We start from the raw sequence: 27,354 nt of genomic DNA, 5'->3' as shown, positions 1-27,354 counted from the left end.
GTGTGTGTGTGTGTGTGTGTGTGTGTGTGTGTGTGTGTGTGTGTGTGTTTCCAGTGAGAAAGATGTGAGCATACGTAGAGGTGGAAAGAAAGAAGCCAGTGGTGAGTGAAGATCCAGAAGAGGGTAAAAGGGGGTAAGTGGTGAAGAAAGTTCCCAAAGATGGTAGGAGGGGACTCATTCATTCATTGACAAATACTTATTGAGGGCCAGTGCTGTCCGTCACCGTGCAAGGATACACATGAGAATAAATGGGTGCTGTCTCTACTCTCAAGGAACAGATACTAATAGTGTGACCCACAATAGACAGATAATAACAATGGAGTGAGAAAAGTGTAAGAATCTAGGCAGGTAGAGAGCTCAGAATCTAAACTGGGAGTGGGGAATCATGAAGGGCTTCCTGGAGGAGAAGACAACCCGAATTAAATCGTGAAGGATGAATAGGGCTGGTTGGAGGAGGGAAGAGGGAAGCCTATTCCAGGGTACAGCATGTGCAAATCTGTCTCCTAGGATCTAGAGGGCTGCAGGCAGGGTGATGGGAGGAATTAGGCTGGGAGGGTCACCCTTCTTGCAGGTATTTAAGCCCTTGGATGAGGACTGTGTAGAATTTGTCATGTGAAGGCAGCAGTATTTCTCAGTAAGACAGCAATATAATGGTGTTATCCTTGAGTGGCTGATTACCAAAGGAGATGTCAAAGGAGATTGCGCCGGCCATGGCCCAGAGCCATGTTGGGGTGATGCAGGGCAGAATACATTTTAAATACAGGGCAGAGAAACTTATGAGTCTGAAAGTCCAAATGAGATCCATACTTTCTAAGAATATCTCATTTAAGTTCTTGGCTGCAGGCAAGACTTGAAAGTGGAGAGACAAGGGTTGTTAATTTCCATCGCGGGAGGAAGACCTGCCCTCACCTCTCTCCTCAACTTCCCCACCGTCTCACGTTGGCAGGAGAGAGGAGACAAGGAGCAAACACATTGGCAGGGCATCGGAGCAGGGGGTGGCCCTCCCCTTCACCCCCTCTCAGCAGTCCCTCTGGACTTACATAGTAGGTCTCCACGGCAAAGTTGGGGCAGGGGGTTTCGAGCGTGGAAAGCGTGCCCACTATCTGGAACGTGCCTTCCTTCAGGTTGGCTGAGGAGGCTTCTGGCACGGCTGACTTATCTTCATCGTGATTTTCCTCCTCTTCGGTAATTTCTTCAAGTGAAGCCCCGACGACAGAGTTAGAGAGAAACTGCAAGCAAACAGGAATTTCCTGAATACTAAGAACAGCGGAGACTAAGGCCAGTCAACGAATGACGATTCTAAAACCTGACCTTTACTGAAGGCTTGCTAGCGGTGCCACTCATGCTTTGTACACTGGTATCTCATTGAAATTGGTTTAATTCCCGCAACGACACAGTGAAGTGTCTATTCACTATTATGACTCCCCATTTCGTAGGCGAGGAACTCAGGCTCGGAGAGCTTAAAAGCTCGTTAAGGGTATTATCCTTCCCTAGCATCAGGCAGAGCTGGGCTAAATTCATGATGGTCGTTTTGTCTAACAGATAGGTAGAAATGTAATGCGATCAGCTTAGGTAACTTAAATTTGCTAGTACCACATTAACAAAAGGAGAAAGAAACAGGTGAAGTTAACTTAGGTAAAGTTTAAATTTTTAAAAATTTAGGTAACGTTTTGTTTAACTCAATATATCCAAAACATTATCAGTTTAACATGTCATCAATATAAACATTATTGAGATATTATATATTGCTTTCTTTTCCCATAGTAAGTGTTTGAAATTTGATGTGCATTTTACAGTTACAGTGCATCTCCATCTGGACTAGACACTTTTAAACGTTCCACAACCACATGGGACCAGTGGCTATGAATAACAAAATAGAATGAGGTTGGCAAAGTTTCTTTTTTTGTTTTACAAAAGCTGTCTTTGTGAGTTGTTTATGCAATGTTCATGGGTTTCATATATAAAGAGAAATAATTTTAATTTATATATTAGACATATAATTTAATCGTTTAAACATGTGTAAATAATCATGACGATATCACTCCTTGGGAGTAAAAACACAACAGAATGCCCCACCCCCTTTATTTTGATAAAAAAACAGTCCAAGTTAATAGACAAGGTGTCAGGTTCAATCTCTTATTGGAATCTATTTTTTGCAAGTATGCCATATATATTTTCATTTACCTCTCAAACACACATATTCAATTTTATTATCCCGTTTCACAGATGAGGAGATTGAGGCCCAGCAATAAGCAATTTGCCCAAGATCGCATAGGTAGGGAGGGGTGAAGTTGGACCTTCTGATAATGACACCCCGGCTGCACAGGTGCCCCACCCTGACACACTACCCAGAGACCGGGGGAGAAGGGGCTGTGGTGGCATTGCCCAGCTAGGCCTGAGGACAAGAGACATGGTTTCCACGTTTTTTTAGATGCTTTATATTTCTACTCCCATATTGCTTAGTGCAGACAATAGCAACTACTTGGAATTTGAGAGAGTCAAGTCCTGGTTTGTTAAGGAATAACTGGAAATTCTGTTATTGATAAGCTTTGGAAAAAATCTCTCCCAACGAAAAGTTTTATTGTAAAAATGTTATGCTGTAAAAAATAATCAGAGATCAAAAGGGGATAAAGTAAAAAGTTAAATTCTCTTCCCTCCCTCCCTCCTAATTTCAATCATGTCACGTCCCTTTTTAAGTGCTCCAATGGCTATCAATGGATTTAGAACATAAACCAAATTCCCGACCAAAGCCCCACAAGATCTGGGCCTTTGGGCTTGACTCTGCTTTGCTAATTTACACAATAAATATCGATGAACTGCTGACCACGTGTGAGGCACTGTTTAGTTGCTGAGCTGGGCCACATTTTGACTTTCACAGGCCCTTTCCTCCAAAAGTATATTAAAAATGATATTTTATGACTGTATATCTATAATGACACACTATCTTTGACTCTAAAATTTAATTTGCTTCCTTCCTATTTTAAAAGAAATTATAACATTTGTGCGGGCCCCAAAACCACATGGGTCCTGGGCATGGTGCCTGCTGTCCCCTGGAGCCCCTGGTTCACTGCAGCCTCACCACTCTGTCCTCTGCAACCTTTGCCTTTGCCGTGCCCTCTGGGAACTATTTCCTCGGGCTGGACCCTCATCTTGTGTGTGTCAGATTAAATGTCACCTTTCAAGAGAGCTCTTTCATGCAACTCTATTGAAAGCAGCTGCGCTCTTCCCCAGTCCACCTCTTCTATTCTCTTTCCTTCAGAGTACTTATCACCTATTGAAATATCTTGTTTATTCTAGTAATTATTTATTGTCTGTCTCCTTCCACAGGGGCAGGGTCTTCAAGGGTCAAAACCTTTTTTGGTCTTATTTACTGTGCCAGCCTTTTAGTAGGAGCTCATGAATGAGTGACTCCCATCCTCCAGAGGTGATAACGGTTAAGTGTCTTGTGTATCCTTTGAGACGTTTTTCTGTATTTAGGTTGTCTATCTATCTATCTATCTATCTTCTCTATATTTTTATCTATCTTTTTGAAAGACACAAGTAAGTTCATACTACTCCTGTCTTTTTAATGCTTTGCTATTGCATGCTATTGCATTTAGTTTTGGACTTCTTTTTCTGTCAGTTGCCTGATACAGACGAGTTGGCGGGAATGGAAAGAGAACCCGGTTAGGAGGTCGGAGACCTGGCCCTATGTCCAGGTCCTGCCCCCAACTCGCTAAGTGATCTCGGGCAAGCCCCTTTCTGCCTCGAAGCCTCAGTTTCCTCTTATTAACAGGGGAGGAACTCCGGCTGGAACGGAGATCTCCAAACACCTGGGCTTCCAGGTGGGGCGCTTGTCTAGCCTGGGTGCAGACTGGGGAGCAGGGGGCATTGGCCGTGCCCAGGACGAGGGAGGGTCCCTTAGGGGAGGCCCTGATAGCGCCCGGTGGTGCAGGCCCTCGCTGGGTTCCGGGGCTGGGGCGGGGGACTGGAAGTTGGGGGCTGGGGTTCTCCTGTGATCCACCGCCGCTCACCTTCCCGATGTTTCTGCTGCTGTATGAGTCCAGCAGGTTTATAAACACCCTCTGGATCCGGATAACTTTCTCCGTCCGGGCAGCAACTTCCTCTTCTTCAGCCATGGTGGGAGCCTCGCTGGTTGCTAAGGAGAAAGCGTCCCTTTGGTTGCCAAGGAGATGGAGCCGCGGCCCTAGGACCGCGGGGCCAGGCTGCCCTCCGGGGTTGGGGCTAGGGCGCGGGGCGGGGCATTCCCGGGGGGGCGGGGCCTCCGGTTTCCTGCGCCAGGAGGGCTCTCCCTGCCCAGGGCGCCAGGCAGGCCTGCGTCCCCGCTCGAGCCCCACTCTCCCCTGCTTCACGCCGGGGGCCCTCGGGCAGGGCGCGTCCTCCGTCCCTTTCCTCTCTTTCATTCGGTAACTCCGGAAACACGTCCCAGTGTCCACCTGACACGGAGCACTAAAAATACTGATGAATCTGAGGAAAAGGTAAAACCGCAAGCCTAGGCTTCCCCTGAAATGTTGGCGTGAATTAACGGGCCCCTGTGGGGCGGTCTGACCAAGAGGGCGTGACAGAATCCTCTACTGCAAAGAAGGGCTGTTGCCATGGAGTTTCGGGGTCATGGTGTGGTCCCCACTGTGCTGCCGGTCGCTGCTTGGTCCACTGGGCTCAACTGGTTTAGCAGTTCCAGGGCTGGGGTGGGAGTGACTAGCAGCCATTTGTGCTGGGGATTCACCCCCATTCACACAGGGATAGAATTTAGACTTTGCCCTTTCCAAATCAGGTTAGACACGCAGTTGCCGAGATAAACCGACAAATTAAAAGATGCCATTCGATTTGTCTTATCACAGAACCACAAAGGTCACGGTGGACTAGATATATATATCCTGTTATCTTAGAATAGTAAATATTTTTGTGCTTTAAACATTAACTTGTTGAATGTAAATATTTAACACATGGATTGACTGTGTACCTTTTTTTTTTTTTTTTTTTTAAATACTGATTGCCTCAGAAATTGGAGATGGCCAGGGAGCTCCAGACAGCCTGGAGGTTCTGGGCACTCAGGCATTTGGGAGACTAGGCTTTGACTTCCAGCTCTGCAGCCACTTGTGGGAGACTGGGGCCAACCTTTTAACTTTACCCAAGCTGTTAAATTGGCTGTAAAACAGGGGTGAAACCACCAACCTAACAGGGCGGTCAGGATCAAACAAGATATACGAAAGCACCTTCTGAAGTGGTCTCCGAAAGTGAAATTGCTTTTTTTCTGCAACGCTGAAGCACACTTCTACCAATGGGAGTTTTTCATTCCTTTTTTCGTCCCCACCCCGACTCCCTTTCATCTTATACATATGTCTCATTGAAACTTCTGTTTTGATAAAATAACACTTTGAAATTTTGCAGACTTAATTTGGGAACAGCTTGCTCACAGCAACATTCTTTTTTTTAGTATCAACAAGAAAGTGCTGTCAGTTTAAATACTCATGTAAGACCAGTACAAAACTTGATGGAATAAGTACTCTTCAGCATTCTTTCAAAAGGTCTATTATATCAAATATTCTAGAGTTCACTAGTTGCCTCATTTCCGGATTTTCAGTTTGACCCTACTGACGCGCAGTTAAGCAGGTAAGTACTTTTATTCAACCGGTCATGCTACTTTAACTCATTTTTGTTTCATTCTTGTTTACATTACTGATAACATGTAAATGAGCTAGTTACAAGGGGATGGCTTCCAGAGAATTTTGTATCATATTGGTAGGTTAGGAAAGGAGATTCTATTGATCAATTCTATTATGCCAACTAAGGGATCTTTCTTCTGTTATTCCTTTCCTCTTAAAATTGTTTTTTTTATATTTTAGTTTTCATTGAAGTATAGTTGATTTACAATGCTGTGTTAGTTTCAGGTGTACAGCAGAGTGATTCAGTTACATATATAGGTTATTACGAGATATTGAGTATAGTTCCCTGTTCCTCTTTCAAAATCAGCTTTCATGTAACCACAAAGTTCAGGGGATGCTTTTATTGACACATATGGGGATGGCTGGTGGAGCCAGAAGACTTGGGTTCTGACCGTACCCTCGGGCTCACAGGTGGGCTGCTGAGCAAGTGCCGCAACCTGTCCAAGTCTCAGCTGGGCACGTCACACACAAAACGAAGGGGGGTAAAGGGCAGAGTTCTTAAGTCAACGTGGCACATATCAGAATGTTTTCCTACCCTGTTCCCCCTTAACAATCAAACCACACATTTCGTGTTTTTGAACACTGGCGAGAGAGTAGTGCGGTGTCGTGATGGGGGAAGGGAATGAATGCTCAGTGCCCCAGTAGCTGCTGATAAGCTGTGTGGGATGTCTAATGATTGATTCTGGACCTGGAGGAAAGGCGGGGAGCGTGTCATTGTGGGAAATGAGGTGTGCATTCTCTTCATAGTCATACTGCCGCTTCAAGGATCCTGGGAGCAGGCACAGCTCAGCACAGATTGGTACTTTTGCTAGAAAGAGATGTTCTTCAGCTGGTTTGAACACCGTTATCTATTGCATTTCCCTTCTCTAATTAGTATATAAAAGCTAATGTAGAAAATATGAAAAAGAAAATGAAAATGACTTATCTTACCACCTAGTGATAGCTACTATATTAACACTGCAGGATATTTTATTTCATTTTTCCTTCTGTTACATATAAGATTATTTTTCAAGATGTAGTTTTAAATCCCTTTTTTCCTGTAGTATAATTTTCTCCAATTTTAATGGCTGCATATTTTTCCATCAAGAGGATCTGGCATAACTTAACCACTTTTTAGAGCCTTTTCAATGTTTCATTAGCGAAAATGACATCCTTGTTGCATATCTTCTGCTGAATCATGTCACTATGCTGGATTTCTAGGCTATTACCAGCACAGAAGTTATAAGCTTTGTAAAGGCTTTATTACCACTATTTTCCAGAAAGGTTTCACCAATATATCTTCCAATAGAGTGTAACTATGCCTCTCACTAAATCTTTATTGATATCATTATATTTAAATAAGAGAAACTATTAAATTATTAGGTAAAATGGCTCAACATAGCTAAGCCTATTTTCCTTTCTTGAATTACTGGTCTGGTCGAACATCCTTCAAGTGACTACTGGACATCTGTATATTTTTCTGAGTTGATCATATTATTTGCCCCTTATTCTCATTTTTTTCTTACTGACTTATAAGAGCTACTTATTTGGAGGTTCTTTCTTTCTTTTTCTTTTGGAAGTGAAATCAAGGGTTAATTTATCTGGTTAAATTCTTTTAAAAATCTTGGTAAAATGAAGGTTTTAATATCTAGTGGAGGTTTTGATATGTGTAGTTCTATTAATGTCTTCTCTCTCTGTTGCTCTTTCATAGTAATAAAAAGAGCAAATCACTTCACACCGAAATGGAACAATACAGAATTCAAAAATGGAAACGGAATCTCTCGGAATCAAACATTTATCACAAAATGAACGCTTTCAATTTTTAAACATACAATCACTTTTCTTCATACTTAACTCAAAATTAGCAAACAGAATTTTATTCAGACTTTACAAATATCCTTTACATTTAGCCTGAGATTAAGCATGAGAAAGTTCAACCTGAAGTTAGACTTCGTTACCCAAACACTTCAGCATCTGAAAATAAAGCCAAGGATGAATGTTCATTTATCAAACATAATTTAAGCATTCCAATAAACTCTGACAATGAATAGTGACCCAAACCAAACTTTAACTTGCTCTGGTCTACATGATCTTCAGAGCCTAAAAGTACCTATTATTTAATAATGATTTTTAAAAGTCTTCAAATGACAAATTATGAAGGTGCGTCCAGATGTGGAATTTTAGTTCAACATTTCTATAGTTGCTGCTTTAGACTAGTATTAAAAAAACAACTCCCCGATCCTTATTATTCAACATGTACTTGAAAACATGTAGCAGCATGGTATAGTATTTTTATAAATATTAGTACCTGTAATAAAATATAAAATACAGAGTCTCCGTTTTTCAAATATTAAGTCTCTGAATGCTTCATTCATCCTTTGGTTGAATGCGATGCACTCATATGACATTGCAGATTTAGCATTCAGACAGAACGCTGTACATCTGTTGGGGAAGGAGGGGTGCTGTGGGAATACCAAAGCGCTACATCATAGAAAGGAAACGTTGAAGCAAAAATACTTTCTGAATATATACTGTACATTATATAAACAAACATCCATAATAAGAATCAACACAGGCCAAAATATTGTTTTCTAGGAAATCAGAGTCTTTTTTCTTTTAAATCACACACACTGAAGATGCTTTTTGTTAGGAAAAGAATGGAGCCTGTTCCTATATTTGCTTATGTGCTTAAATATCTTGGAAACAAGTAATTGTTGCATTCATTTGCTAACGGTTTGTCCTCTTACTTGGCTGGCTGTTGCAAACAGGAATATAGTACTATTTCAGTACCTGTTCTTCACGTAATACTAGCTACGTAATATAGAATTAATTCATCTTTATCAGTCCATATTAATAATATAAATAGATTACATGAAGCAGTGAATTTCAAAATTTGTGCAGGGGAAACTAGTTGATAATTTGTTTCCAATAAGGCGAGTAGCAAAATAATTACTACAAAGTCAGTCCAAGCTAGTAGCAAACCCCTGATTTAGCAAGCTGAATCAAAGTTTGAAGTTAGTTTATTTCCTATATTACTGTGCAAATCTAGAATTTCCTATGTAAGAGAGAGTGCTGGCAGCATCAAAGTCCTGCAATAAGAGAATGAAATACTTGATTAAGTTTTCAGAATGCCAGAGATACTATATGAAGAAATCTGAATGTCTTAATGACGGTGTCACAGCAATGGCCTCAGGATTTCCTTAATGAATCACAAACTAAGAAAGACAATTCATTAGTCAATAAAGTTCTCAATCAAAAGCCTAAATGTGAAGCAAAAAATCATAAAGACACAAAATCAAAGATGCATTTTCTACTATGACCACCTGGAAGAATTTCAAGCTTTAGGTCAACATTGTGTACCAGCAGCAGCCTCTCTAACCGGAAAAACTTAGTCATGACTGTCCATCCCTTTTCAAAGCTTCCAGTCTTTGAAGGAGTGCATTTCCAAATGCTTCCCGGTAGGCAGGGCTAAGTGTATCCAACAAGGAGTAGACTGTTTCATGGTAGGGAGTCTGTAAATGATCATCCACCTGGTCGAAAGCATAACCTACCACCTACAAGAGAAATGCAGTAGTGAATAAATAATCAGATTTCATCTTCGTACAGAAAGCAAAAAAAACCCCCTAGTTTTTACATGGGTCATTCTCCGACATTATGTGTTTCTCCATCAATAGTCAGAATACACATATTTTTAATACAACCTGTAATATTTAAGCAATTCATAACATACAGGAACACCACCAGCAAAATGCTCTCGTCATAATTTTTTTCTCAAAATTTAAAAGGTCTGTTTTACCTACTTTTGATCCTAAAGGAATGTAAAATACAGAAAGAATTTAAAAAGCTATACAAAAATAGTATTTCATTTTCATGGTCTAAAACATACTTCTATTTATTTTGGGTTTTTTTTGGCTGCACCACACGGCATGTGGGATCTTAGTTCCCTGACCAGGGAACGAACCTGTGCTCCCTGTATTGGAAGCATGGAGTCTTAACCACTGGACCGCCAGGGAAGTCCCCATGCTTCTATTTAATTCCACATATATTGAGGGTCTTTTTATAAAGGTACTATAATAAATAATTATACTTATTATTACTACAGTGTTATTAGTCCATATTGTTATAATTTATGTGATTTGGACTTTGTATAAAGAATTCTAAAATTTATTTGAAGTTTTAATTCTGCCTTATAATTAGTTATCTGAAATGCCACTTTCATTACTAATACATTACTTATCTGCTCAACTCTGTGAGATAAAAGGGAATGTTATTCTGTGTGCTTCTCTGTGTGTTTTTTCCCCTTAAACACAGCCAAAGCTTTTTTCTTCAACAGGATTATAAGACCTATATCATGGTTCACCAGCACAGTGTAGGGCAAAATCAACTTAGGTTTTGCTGACTTCATTAAAGCTTGTGAGTTCCCCATATGAACCCCACATTTTATGACATCTATTCAAGCCATAGGAGATGCAAGTTTATGCTAGAAACAGAAGCAGAGTTGTTATTGCACCACTTCGGGACCACGCTCTGTCCCAGCACTTTCTACAAGATATTACAATTTTGTTTGCCCCTCTCTTACCCCCACTAGACTCTGGTCTACCTGGGGACAGGGATCATGTCTTATTCGCATGGTTTGATTTCTAATTCCTGACACAGGATAGTTACTCAGTAAATGTTAACTGAATCAGACTGAAAAAATAAATATTTGAGTACTTACATGTCAGGTTTTATAACTGATCCAGATCTTTCTGCAAACTTTATTCACATAACCATCCCCCAAATACTTTTCAGTTTTCTTTTTTTTTTAATCTCCAACTTACAGATAAAGAAGTAGGGACTCAGGTTGACTGACTCACCCAAGGTCACTCAAATTCACATGTAAGACTTCTGACTCTCATTAGAACGTTTCCTACCTCACCAGAATTAAACAGTGTCAGACAGAATTAATTTACCTGGGGTCATTTATCTCTACTTTCGACTTGCCCATTTCTATTTAACATCCACTTCTAAAGACTGCAAGTTTTTGGTACAAATTTAGGAAGGGGAGCACAAAGATTAGTTAATTCCGGGACTACTCCCAAAGCCAAGCCTCAGCTGTTGGGGAACTAAGGGTAGTGACGATGCTGGCCTTGCAATCGGCTTCAATGTAAGTGATCCTCTATCAAGGGATACACAGAACACACGATCACATACATCTTAGGTAAATTGAATCTAGTGAAATAAAGAGATGTTCATGTGCTTGTTTAATGTATCACGTGACATTTTTACTTGCTTAAACCCTGTGCTCTACTTTATGATACTGCGTATCTTTGGGAGAACTATCTATAGAAACAGAAAAGTCAGAGATTTTTGACCAAGACAGAAGGTTATTTATTTATTTTGGCTGTGCCACACGGCCTGCGGGATCTTAATTCCCTGACCAGGGGTTGAACCTGGGCCCTTGGCAGTGAAAGTAAGGAGTTCTAACCACTGGACCTCCAGGGAATTCCCTCAAGTATTCCTTTCAATAGAAGAGACATTTATAAGAGGTGGGAAAATATTCAACACAATGGCTGCAAAACTCATCCAATGCAGAGAATGCATAATTCTGGTAAACATATTTAGCTAGAGATAAGAAATAAGTTAATCTGGGGGGTGATGGTTACAACAAAATACTCTGCAAATCAAATCTGTTTTTTCTTTTTCAAAAAATCCAATTTTCCCATGTTGGCTGAAAGACTTTAGTATTAATAAAAATTCCTAGGGAAAAAAGCTTTCCTTAATAAAACTTAGAAGCTACTGAGTGTCAAGTTCTCATCTAACACTCTTTCCCACTCCCTGACTCCCGGCCCTTTTGGATTAAGTGGTAAAGATGTAATTTTTTTTTTTTTCCTAAAGAGAAAATGACTTACCCTGAGCCCGGCTTCAGTGAGCTCCAGGCAGTATTTATTCCTTTCCCTTGTTTCCACATTGATATAGGCCACATCGTCTGCACAGCGCAGGGTTTTTGAGACAAACATGGTGTTAACAGCAAAGAGAACATCATTTACAACTGCTTCAGCTTCCAGTCTCATGTCTTTCATATCTGTTCCTTCAAAGCCGTTAAGCTCTGCATCTTCTTCAAATCCTGACACACTGCTCAGCTCCATGGGATTACAGTCTGTTTCCATTCTGCAAAAATCTGGATATAAAACTGGCTTATAGAAAGACACTCCACATACTAATGTTTGATTAAAAGCAGTTATGCCTTACAACTGCTACTTATTGGAAAACATTAATGAGTTAACAACTTTTAGGGAAAATATTGCCTAAAACCATTTTCAGTAGTTTTTCACAGCAAAATTACAGACACCTATAGATTAAAAAAACCCCAAAAAACAAAAAACTCTTGTTCTCCACTTCTCCTCAAAAGGTTAATCCCCATATTGGTACGAATTCAGAATATCAGTTTTTAGCTATTTCAAACAATGCCAATGTAAAACTCCTAGTACCTACTTCTTTTTAAATGTATTATTATTTTTCTAGGAGAGATATTTAGAACTGGAATTGCTGAGTCAAAGTATATACTCATTTTAACTTTTAATAGATACTGCTGAGTCACCCTTCAAAAAAGGCTGTACTGATTGATATTCCACCAACAGGATATGAAGGACTGTGCTCTTTTTCACCACACCCTTTCCAACCGTTTTTAACATTGGCCAACTTGAGAGGCAAAGAATGATGTCTCATTGTTTGAATATGTATATCCTTGATTAAACAACCTTTGGGTATTTATAGGATATTTTTAGTTCCAAGATCATACACCTATTTAAAAAAAACAAATAAAAATGAACTAAGCAGTCTGAAATCAAAGTTTAAGTCTTTACCTACTAAGGTACACCTTCAATAGTTCCTTTTATGACTTCTCAATTTGGGGTTTTGCCTAAGAAGCAATCTTCCCCATTCCACGATTACATTTTAAAATGCTCTAAATTATCTTTTGAATTCTCATTCTCTATCTCTATATTTAACTCTTTGATCCGTCTGGAATTTATTCTGTGTAGCTTTATCTTCCAAGTGCATAGCCTATTGTCCCAACACCACTTACTGAATAACTCTTTTTACTATTTACTTGAACTGGCTCACATATTATACTCTGAAAAATACGATTTCTTGTGCTAACTTGACCCAGTATTACTGCCAGTCTGCTATGTAGTTCTTGCTTCTCTTCTGTGACTGGGGGAGCAGTTGAGTATTGTTAAAAATTCTAAATGTATGGATGAGAAAAGTTAATAAATGTGAGATTGCTTTGGAATGTAAAAACAGCTTTTCAGAATAAGATATACTTTCTTTTTACCTGTAGGCTTTACAAGTAAATTAAGATTTCATTTCTCTGATATGGATTAAGCACCCACTGTCCCAAATGTAGGACGACTGTTCAACTCGTTATGAACATTTATTTGTACTGTTTGTCTACTACCTTACAAATTCCATCCCTTTTTCTAAAGTTACCAACTTGTGCCCTATCTGTGTGATGTTCAAAATCCTTTAAATTAGTGGTCGTCAATTGTGGCCACAAACCCCATCTGAGAAACTGAATCAAAACCTCTGGGAGATTTTTCTGGGCATTTTTTCAGAGTTTCTGGGTGATTCTACTGTACAGCCAATGATGTGAATTATTAGCAAAAATCTTAAGGTGCTAGAGTTCCTATAGCTGCAAGTCATTTGCACATTATAAAAGTCAAAACTATTTGCTAAAGGCAACTTACGATAAACTATGTAAAGCTCTTTCAAAAAACTACATAGGAAACTGGTACAAATAATATAATCCTCCAATCCTATTTCAACTAATGATACGTTTTAAGGGTCCTTTATCTTGTCTCCCACAGCACTTTATAGGATTAGTCACTCACTACTAACAATACAAGTTAATTATAAATTTATCAATTATTGCTGGAGGAATTTGTCAGGTAACTGAAATCTAATATTGACTTAGTATATATGAAAGTGAAAATATTTGATTTTCTAAAAATGTCTACCTTCTCTAGAAATAATCATTATATTCCTTAATATTACACTTGGTTTTATGTATAAGAAATGAGACCATTTTATTTTTTTACAAAGTCAGTTCTGAAGATTTTGAAATGTGACTGTCTACCATAAATCTCTTAACATCCTGAATGGCAAACATCTTTATTTTGCTCAAGTAATCAAGTACCTTAACTACAGATGACAGAAATAGTAACTGTTACATGAAAAAGATGTTTACATGAGAAAGCTTTTAAAGAAAGAGCCTAATTCATTGCAACTAGGACCATAGTGATATGATAAGCCAAAGAATCCAATACTAGAATATAAGAAATCCTCACAGGTCAGTAAAGCAGGTCATCAAACTGTGGGTAGTAGTTAGCACCAAGGGGCACAAAAAGAGAAAGACACCTTTCCTGAGACTGTGAACTTTCAGGAGATTTTTCTCTGAAATGCTTTTGAATGATGCATTAAATAGCAGACACATCCAGAACCTTTGATGATACATAAGAATTGATAGATTTTAGTACTGAAGCATTACACAAGTTAACATTTTAAGCTATCATTACTTTAAGGTATTATTACAATTATCTTTTGTTGGTATGACAAGCTCTTGATTATTTATCAATACCCTTTCCCCTTCCTAACAGCACCCAGATTTTCCAAGAGGAATCTTAATACCTCCCCTTCCCCTATTTTTTTTTTTTTTAAGTTTTTGGCTGCACCCCACGGCATGTGGGATCTTAGTTCCCCAACCAGGGACTGAACCCACGCCTCCTGCATTGGAAGGAAGAGTCTTAACCACTGGACTGCCGGGGAAGTCCCCCCTTCCCCTACTGAGTAAAGTAACCAAGCGATTTGCGTGAGATTGACCCCAATCCCAACTGAAGACTGTCCTGAACTTATCAATACACTGAATCCTTCCTAGTCATTTTATTTTTAAAATTTACTTATTTATGTTTTGCTGCGTCAGGTTTTAGTTGCAGCACCTGTGGTCTTCATTGAGGCACGCGGGATCTTTTGTTGCAGCACGGGCTTCTCTCTAGTTGTGACATGCGGGTTTTCTCTAGTTGTGGCGCACAGGCTCCAGGGCATATGGGCTCTGTAGTTGTGGTATACGGGGTCCAGAGTGCGTGCACTCTGTAGTTTACGGCACACAGGCTCTCTCATTGAGGCACGCGAGCTCAGTAGTTGTGGCGTGCGGGCTTAGTTGCCCCACGGCATGTGAGATCTCAGTTCCCTGACCAAGGATCAAATCCATGTCCCCAGCACTGGAAGGCGGATTCCTTACCGCTGGACCACCAGGAAAGTCCCTTTTCTAGTCACTTTAATGCAGAATAGTTTACAGCACACAGCCCTGGCTGTCCCTGGTAGCCATCCCAAGATGAGGGAAACTCAAGGATGATGCTGACAATGGGAAAACAGAGCCAAGAGATTCACAGAGAAATAAAGCCCGAGCCCTGACAGCTGCCCAACCTTTGCACTTTTCAGTTATTGCCGCCAATAAATTCATTATTTTACGGGCAACTGAAAGCATACTGAATTAGGAGTTACCTAAAATAAAAAGCACTCGTTAATCTCGCTCTTCAACAGCTTTACACAAGAGGTTTAAAAAAAACGGAACCATGATGATATTTTTGTGTCTGTCATGTAGAAAGTGCTTAATAAAAGCTTTGTAGACTGAGTATCAACATGTGTATTAGTTTCCTATTGCTGCTTTAACAAATTACCACAAACTTAGTGGCTTAAAATAACATGAATTAATTTTCTTACAATTCTGGACGTGAGAAATCTAAAACCAAGGTGTTAGCAAGGCTGCATTCCTTTTGGAGCCTTCAGGGGAGAATCTGTTTCCCTGCCTCTCTAGCTTCTGGAAGCCTCCCGCATTCCTTGGCTCATGGTCCCTTCTTCCTCCACCTTCAAAGCTCACTCCAATCTTTGGTTCTGTGGTCACATTATCTCCTTTTTCTGACGCTTGGCACCCGCACTCCCTTTTATAAGGACCTTTGTGATTGATTACATTGGACCCACTTGAACATTCCAGGATAATTTCCCCATCCAAGGCCCTTAACTTGAACAAACCTGCAAAGTTCCTTTTGCCATATAAGGTATTGATAATACATTCACAGTTTCTGGGGATTAGGACATGGACATCTTTGCGGGGGGGGGCATTATTCTGCCTACCAGTATCCATATCCTATCAGCAGGGAAAGGAGTATAAAGGTAGTCAAAGAGATTTCATTTTCTGACTTTCCTTTTTGGAACAGTCATAATTTACTTTTAAAAGGAGGTCCAGCGTACTTGTCAAGCTCACTGCCTTCTTTGGAAAGGTTCCTTAGTTACAGCTTTCATGATTTGTATTCTGTAACTCCAGCACCGTGATACAGCGAAATGAACTGGATTTGGGTGTTTAATAAAGTCACCATTTCGAGGCTGGCAAGGGGTTTATGAATTGTCTTGAATCAAGAGCTCTGTCCAACTACCCGATTCTGGATGGTGACTGGTTCATCCAATCAGATCCTCTTTTGAGGAGTATGAACACAGAGCCAAAAAACATGAATTCAGTGTGTGATGAAAGGAGCTACAGAAGCAAAGCAGGGAGCAACTGGGTAGCCTTACCAATGGGGCACTAGAGAAGTGGTTTCTATACTTTGATTATTCATCCCAATAACTAAAAATATTTTGAGCAGATACCTCATCATATGTATATTTATTTACATATCACAATTAGCATATCAAAACACATAAATATGAATTTAAAGAGAAGGTAAAATATGAACTATAAGCTTATTTTCTTCTTACTTCTCAATGGATTATCTTGTGTACCCAACTGTAGAAGCCTGCACCATTGAGGATGGGGACACATACGTCCATGTTGGTGAAGGGACAACTGCTAAAATTACTAATGAAACATTAGAGATGCTGTCAGGTTACCAGAATGGTTGACTCATCAATGTGATTCCTGTAAAAATCCCTGGATTCTTCTGTAGGCAAAACAACTTCTCATTGTATGAGAAATTCTAGACCAGTACAACTCTGTGCAATGATGGAAATGTTCTTTATCTATGCTGTCCAATACAGTGGCTACTAGGCACACGTGGCTATTAAGCACTTGAAGTTTCGCTAGAGTGACTGAGGAACTGAATTTCAAATTTTATTTAATTTTCATTCATTTAAATTTAAAAAGCTAGTGGCTACTGTATCACATAGCACAGGACTAGACCTTTGCGAATACTTGTGGATAATATAATGAACTGAGTTTATATTACTGTTGAAAAAAATCAAGATATAAAGGTGCTAAATTCAGCTTATTTTATATGAGTACCAAGATTTGGAAATAGGTATGTTAGAAAATCTATTTTGAATCTTAGCTAATCTATGGAGGGAAATTAACTGTCAGTGTTTCATTGGTAAAAACCAATGAATTACTTCTATTTTTTAATCTTTTCAATTTAGACTCTAAGTTTATTTATCCAGCACTTTTCTAAGCATTAGAATACTAATTAAGTATGTTTACTGGTAGTTTACAGCCTAATTTGAGAAATAAGACAGGCACATGAAATACATACACAAATATTAATGCCATGCACATGAATCATAACACAAAAAATGTATAATTAGAGAAAACAATATGTCTTGGTCCTACTACAAACTTAACACTCAACTTGTATAAACTTGGGATGGCCATGTAACCTCATTGGTTTTCTCACTTACAGAATAAGGGGGAATGAATGGGAAATTCTTTACTGTTCTTGAGAGCTCTGACATTCCATGATTTATGACATAATTGTTAAGTTACTATGGGGCTTGACTCATGGAACAGGTCAGTCAAAATTGGGCTTGAATGAGCACAGATGAAAAGTTATGGATAAGCAGAGAATACTTGAGAGTTGTGGATTCTTCAGAGGGAACAATGCATAAACAAGGCCCAGGGTGTGGCAGGAATTGTAAGGAAACTGGACTAGGTAGTCTACTACAACGAAAATGCTAAGAGAATAACAGATAGGAATGGCCCAATGTGACAAGGTGCTAATACCTAGACAACAGAATTTGATTTTGGTACAACAGGCTGTTTTAAGCTCTTGAGAATGGGAAGAGCAATGTCTTTATATTTAAAGTAGGTTCCTTGTAGGCAGTATATAGTTTGGTCCTGCTTTTTCATCCAATCTGATAATCTCTACCTTTTAATTGGAGTGTTTAGACCATTTATATTTAATATGATTACTATGATTATTGATATGATTACTATGATTGATGTGGTTACTATCTTGCTGTTTGTTTTCTATTTGTCCCATCTGTACTTTATTCCCTTTTCCTTATTTTTCTGCCTACTTTTGGACTGACCACTTTATAGGATTCTTTTTTACATCCTTTGGTGGTTTATTGACTCTTTGTTGAACGTTTTTTGGTGGTTGCTTTAGAGTTTATAGTATACATCTTTAATTTATCACACCTTCAAGTGTTCTTATACCACTTCATGAATAATATAAGAACCTTACAAGAGTATATTATACAGTCTTTGTGCTATTTTTGTCATACATTTTACTTCTACATATGTTAGAAACTTCATAATACATGTTATTTTTGTTTCATTATTATTGTTTTTAACAGTGTTTTTTTGTTTGTTTTTTGGCTACACGTCATGGCTTGTGGGATCTCAGTTCCCTGACCAGGGATTGAACCCAGGCCACAGCAGTGAAAGCCTGGAATTATTTTTGCTTTAAATAGCCAGTTACTTTTCAAAGAGACTTAGGTAGTAAGAAAAATGCATTTTATATTTAACCATATGGTTACTATTTCTGATGTTCCTCATTTCTTTGTGTTGATCTACATCTGCATCTATGATCTGTATAATTTTTCTTCTGCCTGATGATTTCCTTAAACATTTCCTGTAGTGTAGGTCTGCTGTTGACGAATTCTTTCAGCTTTTCTATGTCTGAACAAGTCTTCCTATCACTTTCATTTTTTTTTTATAAACTTATTTTATTTATTTATTTTTGGCTGCACTGGGTCTTTGTTGCTGTGCACAGGCTTTCCCTAGTGGCGGCAAGCAGGGGCTACTCTTCATTGCAGTACACAGGCTTCTCATTGCAGTGGCTTCTCTTCTTGCAGAGCACAGGCTCTAGGCACATGGGCTTCAGTAGTTGTAGCACGCAGGCTCAGAAGTTGTGGCTCGTGGGCTCTAGAGCGCAGGCTCAGCAGTTGTGGCACATGGGCTTAGCTGCTCCACGGCATGTGGGATCTTCCTGGACCAGGGCTCAAACCCGTGTCCCCTGCACTGGCAGGCGGATTCTTAACCACTGTGCCACCAGGGAAGCCTCACTTTCATTTTTAAAAGATATTTTTGCTGGGTATAGAATCCTAGGCTGACTTTTTTTCTTTCAAGAAAAAAATGTTTCCTTCAAGAAAAAAATCAAAGATGTTTCTCTACCGTCATCTTATTCGCACTGTTTCCCGTGAGAAATGTGATGTCATTGTTATCTTTGTTCCTCTTGGTGTAGTTTTTCTTCATGTTTCTTTTGCTTGGGGTTCATTGAGCCTCTTCCATCTGTGGGTTCATAGATTTTAGCAAATTTGGAAACATTTTGGCCATTATTTCTTCTAACATTTATTTGTCTCTCCTCTCTCTGGAGAGTCCAATTTCATGAATATTAGTCCAAGTGAAGTTGTCCTACCCCTATGCTCATTTTTTCACTCTTTTCCTCTTTGTGTTTCACTTTGAGTAGTTTCTATTGCTATTTAAAGTTCTTTTCTAATCTTTTCTTTGCTGTATCTAATCTCTTATACTTGGATTCTTCTTTAAAAAACATATTTTTCATGTCTCTACTTCATTTGCTCAATCTTTTCTCTAATTATTTTAAACATATGGAATAATTATAATAAATGTTTTAGTGTCACTGTTATTTCTGGGTTGGTTTCAATTGATAGATTTTTCTAATCGTTATGGGTTGCATACTGCTTCTTTGTATGCCTGATATTTTTTGATTGGATGCCAGACTGTGTGGATTTTACCTTGCATGGTGCTTGATATTTTTATATTCCTATAAATATTATTGAGTATTGCCCTGGGATGTAGTTATCTGGGAGAAGCTTGATCTTCTCAGGTCTTGCTTTTAGGCTTTTTAAGGCAGTATCAAAACTCGTTTAGTCTCTGGTTAATTTTTTTCCCAACTACAGAGGCAAAACCTTTCTGAGCACTCTACCAGATGGTCTATGAATTATGAGATTTTTCATTCTGGGTGAGAGGAACTGGAACTATCACTGGTCCTGTCTGAGCTCTGAAAATTCCTCTAATTCTTTTGGGTAGTCTCTTCCCCAGCCCTGGGGAGTTTCCTCACAACTACGTGTTGATCAGTATTCAGCTGCAGACTGGAGGGGGATCCTCCGTATTTATCCACGGCTCTAAGAAGCTCTCTACCTTCTTGTACTCTGTCCTAGCTGCCTTGGCCTTCCTGGAATCCTAGCTTCTTATCCGCAATTCAGGTAGACTGCCAGTTCTACCTGGGTTTCTCCTCCCAAGGCCATGCCTAGAAATTCTCTCCAGGCAATAATCTGGGGCAACAGCTTGCATCTTGTCTCTCAGGGATCACTGTCCTTCACTGCCTAATGTCCAACGTCTTAAAACCATTGTTTCATGTATTTTTGCCCACTGTTTTTGTTGTTTCAGGTGGAAGGGTAAATCTGGTCCCTGTTACTCTATCTTAGCCAGGAGTGGAAAGCTTATTAACCAGTTTTCAGCTAATTTTGGAATCTTATTTCATCAGTTTTTCTTTCATTGATTTTGGTCTCTCCTATATTATTTTGAATCAACTTCACCATCTTGTTGGTTCTTTCATTAATGAGTTAAATACATTTTTGACACATGCTTACTATATGTTTGTATAAAACTCATGTTTTTAACTTAAAAAATTATATTTTGACACTACTTTCAGACTTTTAATCCTTCCAAATTCAGTTTGGACACATCTGTTTCAGGATTCTGTATCTGATCTAAAGGTAGAGTTAATCACTATATCCTCCTTCCTTAAAATTTGTTTTGATACTTCTGTACTTATCATACCTCACTGCAAATGAAGGTCTGTGGTGTCCATATCACCAGCACAGTGTCTGGCATAAAGCAGGTCTTCACTGAATACTTTCTGAGCGAATAAACCAAAGGAAAATTACTAATTTTCTGCTTCTCAAGCTGTAGTACTCAGCTCTGTGACTTGGGGCATACGAAGCTACAGGATAAACATGATAGACACTCCTGGAAAATACACATCACTGCTAGAGTAACAATATTATGAAGTATGATGCAAAATTACGTACAATTTTAAAGCAAATGGCAGCCTCAAGCCATGTCCTCTTTAGGTTATGTTTCCCCACCCCTAGGGTTTCCTTTGCCTCTGACTAAAATATATGAGTGAAAAATAAGAGAAGGACTGCTTTAACTCAAGGAATTAACTAAAAAAGCTGAAAATTCCAGGCACTGGGTCTGGGGGTATAAAGTTAATAGGCAGAGGTTGGAGCTGGTGGAAGAGCGGAATGTTAGTACTGGGTTGGACCTTCTCTAAGTCTTTATAGCTCTTCCCACTTCGGTTATAATAATGCTCTTTATTAAAAGTTAAGGTAATTATTGATAGCTCTTACTTCTGTTGGTATAATTTGGGGGCTGTGTTAGTGTTTTTGGAGGATTCATGAAACTGGTTATCAAGATATTGATTAATAAGTCCTTCATTCTCTATTTCTTAATTTTTTATATTCTAATTTTCTATGGCAGAAAAATGTATTATGTTTGTAATAAGACAAAAAACTTTAAAAAATGTGATGTATGAGAAAGTATGAGGTGTAGGAAGCAGACACATTTTTCTTCTTAGAGAAGCCAGACTACTTAGTGTTTTGTTTTTTGGCTGCGTTGGGTCTTCGCTGCTGTGTGCGGGCTTTCTCTAGTTGTGGCGAGCGGGGGCTACTCGTTGTTGCGGTGCGCGGGCTTCTTGTTGCAGTGGCTTCTCTTGTTGTGGAGAGTGGGCTCTAGGCGCACGGGCTTCAGTAGTTGCGGTGCGTGGGCTCAGTAGTTGCAGCACGTGGGCTCTAGGGTGCAAGGGCTTCAGTAGTTGTGGCACGTGGGCTCAGCAATTGTGGCTCGTGGGCTCTACAGTGCAGGCTCAGTAGTTGTGTTGCAAGGGCTTAGTCGCTCCTCAGTATGTGGAATCTTCCCAGACTAGGGATCGAACCCGTGTTCCCTGCACTGGCAGGCAGATTCTTAACCACTGCACCACCAGGGAAGTCCTAAGACAGTTAAAGTAACTGGCAGCTTCAGTTTCAAATGAAATAAGAGCTTTGAATTTATCTGAATTTCAAACTACTGTTTTGAAAGTAAAGATGAATAAAGTTGATTAATTCACAACATTTAGAATTCAGGCGAAGCTAAAGCTAGTTTAAACTTTATTTTCTGTAACACATAACATTTAATGTTTTCAATAGCTCTGAGATACTTATTTTGAAATTAAAAATTTTAAATCAGAATCATTTGCAGCATTACAGACATACATTATTTGTAATTCAAATAAAAAGGGCTTATCTTTCCATTTGTACACTGATTTATAAAATTACTCTGCACCCCACTTTCAACAAAGACACACATACACAACCTAGTAATAACAAATCAAGCCACCAGAATTGTATTGTGCTTCAGCTGATTAAACAGGAAGGTGATGGTGAAGAAATATATAATGTTCATTTGAGAAGTCTTTTTTTTTTTTTTTAAGATTTAATTGGCTTTATTAGGCAGTTCATGAATCGGGCAGAATCCCATCTGGCAACTAGAGCGGTACTCCTGGAGAAGTCTTTTAAACTGTAAAAAATAGGCAAGAACACTACAACCCTGTAAACAACCTTTCCTTTGAAACCAGAAATAGTAAATGAGATTCTAAGACTAAAAAATTGAATGCTTAAGAACTAAAACCAAAAAAACTCCAGGAATTAGTTTTTTGTTTCTATATAACCCACTAGGTTATATAGAGGATTTGGTATTATATTTAATATAAGGTACATTCTAACCAACATAAATCAATATCTAAAGAGATATGAAATAGAAAACCTCTTTGTTTTCCATTTAAACTCTAAATTGGCTCTCTACCAGACTCTGAGCAATATTCTGTTGCCAGCACCTTCAAAAATTGGAATACCTTATGGTTGCTTTTAGTTATTTTGGTAGATTGCATCACCTTGCAAAAAGTTTCCAAATGATTCCTTATAACATCATCCATAAATTATTTAGGAACCGCTCTTACTTCATCTGTTGGTATAATTTTTGGACTGTGTTAGTGGTCTGGGGAGAATTCATGAAACTAGTTATCAAGATATTGTTCACTGAATTCTTTATTCCCTACTTCTTAATTTAGTAGACTTTGTTTTGTTTCATCACAAATTTACAGCATTAAAGAGCTAGCAAAAGACTAGATTCGTCCTTGATGACAAAAGAACAGGAGTAGAAAGACATACACGACTGTCTGCATGTCTACAGCATGGCAAAAGAACAGAGCCAGAATGATTTCAAGAGCAGTATACAGATGTCAAATTTACATTTTGAAAGAAAGTTCGATTTTTCAGTTGCCCTTACAACAGTCAGCTGAGGGTGAGAATGTAGTATCTTAATGATGATTACAGCTGACCCTTGAACAACACAGGTTTGAACTGCACAGGTCCACTTATGCACAGATTTTTTTCAATAGTAAATACTACAGTATTACACTATCCACGTTGATTGAATTGGCGGATGTGGAACTGCGTATATACAGGGCTGACTACAAGTTACACGTGGATTTTCAGTTTTGGGGGGGTTGGCGTCCTTAACCCCAGCGTTGTTCAAGGGTCAACTGTACTTTTATTTATATCATACATCACAGTCTGGGAAATCCTCTCAACATGAGTAAGAAGTGGCCATACGGTGTGATGGTTAAAGGGCTCTTTTGAACAGACTGATCGGGGCTAGAATCTCAGCTCTGCCACTTCCTCTGCGACTTGGGGCAAGATATCTTAATCCCTCTAGTCACACATTCTGCCGCCCTAAAATGAAGCCAACAAGAGCATCTACCTTAAAGGGATCCCAAGAGAACTAAATGAGTGAATATATGGAAAACGCTTAGCATGGTGCTGGACACGCAATAAGCTCAAGAAATATTATCTGTTAATTGTTAAAAATAGAGTATTTAAATATCTTTAAAGAAGAAAGAGTAAACTCTGACCTAAGCCCTTTGACTCCAAGTTCCGTGCTCTTTACAGTATGTGGAGTGGCTGCAGCTGCGGCCTTTCACGGCTCTGAGAAGCATGAGACACAGGAACACTATTATCTTATTCCTGTTACCTCAGGCACAAGTCTTAGAAGGACAAAAACATCTCAGCTTTTTTTTTCTTTCACATGTTAACATGGATTTCTTTCATGGATGATTTTTTGACATGACCCATTCAGCCCCTGGTATATAGCCTCTAACCTGTCATTTCAAATCTTTTCTAGAATTTTTTGGAAGTTGACAATGTTTGGTTGGTAATTACCTTCATCGTCCTCCCTTAATTAATGTTAGCTGTTAACATTTTGTGATAGTACTTTGTCTTTGATAAAACACAAAACACTGTTAGGATGAGTCTGTACTCTATTTGAGCTAGAGGTATAATAATGACAGATCCCAAACCTTAACAATTTATGCTGAATTTCTCCTACAAAGCATAAAACGTACCCGGCAACACACTTAAGACTGTGAAGGGAGCATGTTTGTTTTTACAAAATCTTCTAATTTTTATTTCCCTTTTCTGATATTTGAAATTTCACACATTCTATGGACAGTCTGAATGTAATTCTGTATTCCAAAAGAAATCACTTACTTAACATTTCAACCTGAAAAGAAGTCAACTGTACTCATTCATCAAAAGTCTGGTTCAAACCTCCCAAGGTCTAGTCTAACTCCCTGCCAGATTGGATCCCAGTTTCATACCACTTTGTTTACACTCCTTTTATGGTAAGCATTATAATTATTCATAAACATGACTTATTATCTTCCAAATATATCCAGAATCCAACTGCTTTTTCCCATCTTCACTTCTATCACTCTAGTCCAAGCCACTGTCATCTCTGCCTGTATTATTGCAATATCTTTCTAACTGGTCTTGCTTTTTCTCCTTTGGTCCTCTCACCTCCACAAAAGTCTATTCTCAACACAGCAGTTAGCATGATCCTGTAAACATTTTGGCCAGATTATGGCACTGCTTTCCTCAAACCCATTCACCGACTGAATAAAAAGGCAAAGTCCTTATAGTGGCCTACAAGGCCCTATATGACCCCTCCCCCCCGCAAACCCCCAGCTTCTCCTCTTTCCTTCACTCCCTCCTGAGGTTCCTTGAACTCACTAAGCACGCTCTTGCATGGGCCTCGCGTTCTGCTGTTCCCCCTGCCTAGAAAACTCTTGCAGGTATTCACTTGCCTTGCTCCCCAGCTTTCCCTAAGTCTCTGCTAAAATGTCACCTATTAAACAAGAGAGGCCTTCCTTTATCCCCTATATAAAAGTGGCAAGGGCTTCCCTGGTGCCGCAGTGGTTGAGAGTCCGCCTGCCGATGCAGGGGACACGGGTTCGTGCCCCGGTCTGGGAAGATCCCACATGCCACGGAGCGGCTGGGCCCGTGAGCCATGGCCGCTGAGCCTGCGCGTCCGGAGCCTGTGCTCTGCAACGGGAGAGGCCGCAACAGTGAGAGGCCCGCGTACCGCAAAAAAAAAAAAAAAAAAAAAAAAAAGTGGCAAATCTCTCTGCTCTCCATTCCCTTTATATTACTTTATTTTTTTCTACAGCACTTATCACCACATGGCATATGACATGTTTGATTACTGTTTGTTTCCCCTCCCTTCAATAAAATGTAAGCATTCCATGAGGGCAGGGACTTAATCTGGTCACTGCTGTATCCCCAGTACCTAGAACAATCCCTGGCACATAGCAGGCAATCAGTAAATATTTACTGAATAAAGGAGTGACCCCTTCACTATAGAACATAAGCTCCTTGAATTCCTCTTTAACTTTTTCACATCACCAACTGTGGAGACTTTCATTCAAAGGACCCTTAACAAACATTTAAACATGCATGAAGAGCAAGGGAACTGAAGTTATGAAGAATGCTTGGGACAAGTCTACAAATAATGAGAGGTAGCAACAATCCCAGCACCCACGTACAGTGGAAAGCACCCTGGTTCCAAAATGAAAAGGTGAAAAGGTGGAAAGGGGAACCAGAGCTTTCTCCATCTGCCAACACTTGTGGGCTGTGTTAGTATTTCTAAGGCACTGGTGAAAGTTATCAGCATACAAACAAAATCTTCTTAACCCGGTCGTCTTACTTCACTATTTTTTTTTCTTTCGACAGTTTCATTTATTAACTAACCATGAACCTTTTTACCCACAGATAGGATAAATCAACAGTGTTGGCAAATTTAAAATCATTTACTAAATCTTACTGAACGGGGCCTGGAGGCAAACATCCCCACTTTTAAGCTCTCTTCTAATGAGGTGACAGACTCAATTATTTGGTAGAAATACCAAATAATTTAAGCAAAACCGGACGGCTAATAAAATTTACAACTTTAATTAAACTTTCTACACTCCGAATACTAGAACTGCTTAGTGGCAAACTCCACAAGACTTTCCAGTAAGCTTATTACAGTTTGTTTCGTCTGACAGGTTACAAGACAAACACCCAGTCTGCTTGAGTTTTAAAAGGGTATTTCCTTTGCTCCCCCGGAATAACCAAGAAAGACAGGAGTCCAACTGGTAAAGCGGAAGTCGGGTTTAATTCACTATCTTTGATTAAACTGAATGTATCGGGACTCCGCTGGTTCCCTACGTATATCGTTTAAGTTTCCTAACAATATTTGGAGATAAGATATTACTAATGTGCTCACAGTTGGCGAAGACTCCGAGAGGGCAGCGGCCGCTTCGAGGGGGCTCGGCTAATGAGCGCCAGGGGCGGGATTCTAACCCAGGACACTGGGCTTCCGGGCCACGGAACAGCGGCACGCAGGCCTCCTCGGGGGTGGACCAAGCCTCTGCAGGAGTTGCCTCCTAAAAGGCAGAAACACGGCTGCGCAGATTCCCAGAACCGCACAAGTACTTGTGCGGGGTCGGAAGGTTCTGGTATCGATCAGAAAGAGCAGTTCTGCCTAGAAAGCTCAAGTGTCTTGGTCGCTGGCGCAGCACACGCAGGATGAATAAAGCGCTTTGGAAACTGCAAGCCTCTAGACAGACAGCGAAGCTGAAGCTCCGGAAAACAATACCTGAATGAGGCGGGCGACGAATAACTTGCTGACTATGGGCACCGGCCAATACGGGGGGTGGGCGTGGGGGGGAGAGGGATGCTCGAGAGGGGCTGCAGCCCTCCCCGTAGAGCCGGCAGCGTCCGAGCGCCCGTTTCCGGGGTCGGGGTCTAAGCTGCCTGGGACGGCCCAGGCCGGATCCGCCCCCAACCCCACCCCCTCTCAGCCCGGGCACCGGGCCGCTTCTGCCGTCACCCCTCACGGCCCGGCCTGCAGAGCCACGTCCGGCTCAGAGGGCCCCCAGCTCGCCCTCGAACCCCCCCCGACCCCCGGCCGGCCTCCCGCCGCCGGCCCCGCGACTGCTCACCTGCGCACGCCCCGCGTCCTCCTCTCATTCCCTCCCCAGGCCTCTGGAAGCGACCTGCGGCGCCACCCCATCTCCTCCCCGCCCTC

General features: G+C 40.1%; 2 protein-coding genes and 1 non-coding gene across 8 annotated transcripts in view; all 3 read right to left on the bottom strand.

Annotated features, from left to right (window-relative positions):
* Positions 1-4,180, bottom strand: part of AK7 (adenylate kinase 7) — a 55,133-nt gene extending 50,953 nt beyond the window's left edge. For 2 of the 4 annotated variants that reach the window (XM_029238706.1, XM_029238705.1), the window contains exons 1-2: positions 4,014-4,118; positions 1,041-1,229 (exon numbers count right to left, since the gene is read on the bottom strand). In XM_029238706.1, coding sequence (XP_029094539.1) covers positions 1,041-1,229; positions 4,014-4,118 — 294 coding nt within the window. Of the gene's footprint in view, positions 1-1,040; positions 1,230-4,013 lie in introns of all 4 variants that reach the window. The other 2 variants (XM_029238704.1, XM_029238703.1) reach the window with 2 other exon arrangements.
* Positions 4,181-7,181: 3,001 nt separating this feature from the next.
* On the bottom strand, positions 7,182-27,323 carry GSKIP (GSK3B interacting protein). Of its 3 annotated transcripts, none has more exons than XM_029238221.1 (3): positions 27,269-27,323; positions 11,537-11,805; positions 7,182-9,199 (listed from the first exon to the last, which is right to left on the bottom strand). In XM_029238221.1, exons 1-3 carry the CDS (start codon positions 27,294-27,296, stop codon positions 9,038-9,040), a joined length of 459 nt encoding a protein of 152 aa, XP_029094054.1. In that variant the 5' UTR covers positions 27,297-27,323; the 3' UTR covers positions 7,182-9,037. The 3 variants fall into 3 exon arrangements, with proteins under 3 accessions (XP_029094054.1, XP_029094056.1, XP_029094055.1); XM_029238223.1 differs by lacking the exon at positions 27,269-27,323 and adding an exon at positions 26,923-27,034; XM_029238222.1 differs by lacking the exon at positions 27,269-27,323 and adding an exon at positions 26,551-26,893.
* LOC114905417 lies at positions 26,312-26,438 on the bottom strand. Its single transcript, XR_003796243.1, has one exon. It is a non-coding gene; the product is annotated as a small nucleolar RNA SNORA27 (small nucleolar RNA).
* Positions 27,324-27,354: the final 31 nt, after the last annotated feature.

The sequence above is a fragment of the Monodon monoceros genome, unplaced genomic scaffold, assembly GCF_005190385.1.
Source record: "Monodon monoceros isolate NGI ecotype Baffin Bay Population unplaced genomic scaffold, NGI_Narwhal_1 Super_Scaffold_21, whole genome shotgun sequence".
Lineage (NCBI taxonomy): Eukaryota > Metazoa > Chordata > Mammalia > Artiodactyla > Monodontidae > Monodon > Monodon monoceros.
Note: the sequence above shows the minus strand (reverse complement) of the source record. Positions and strands in the feature narration are given on the sequence as shown.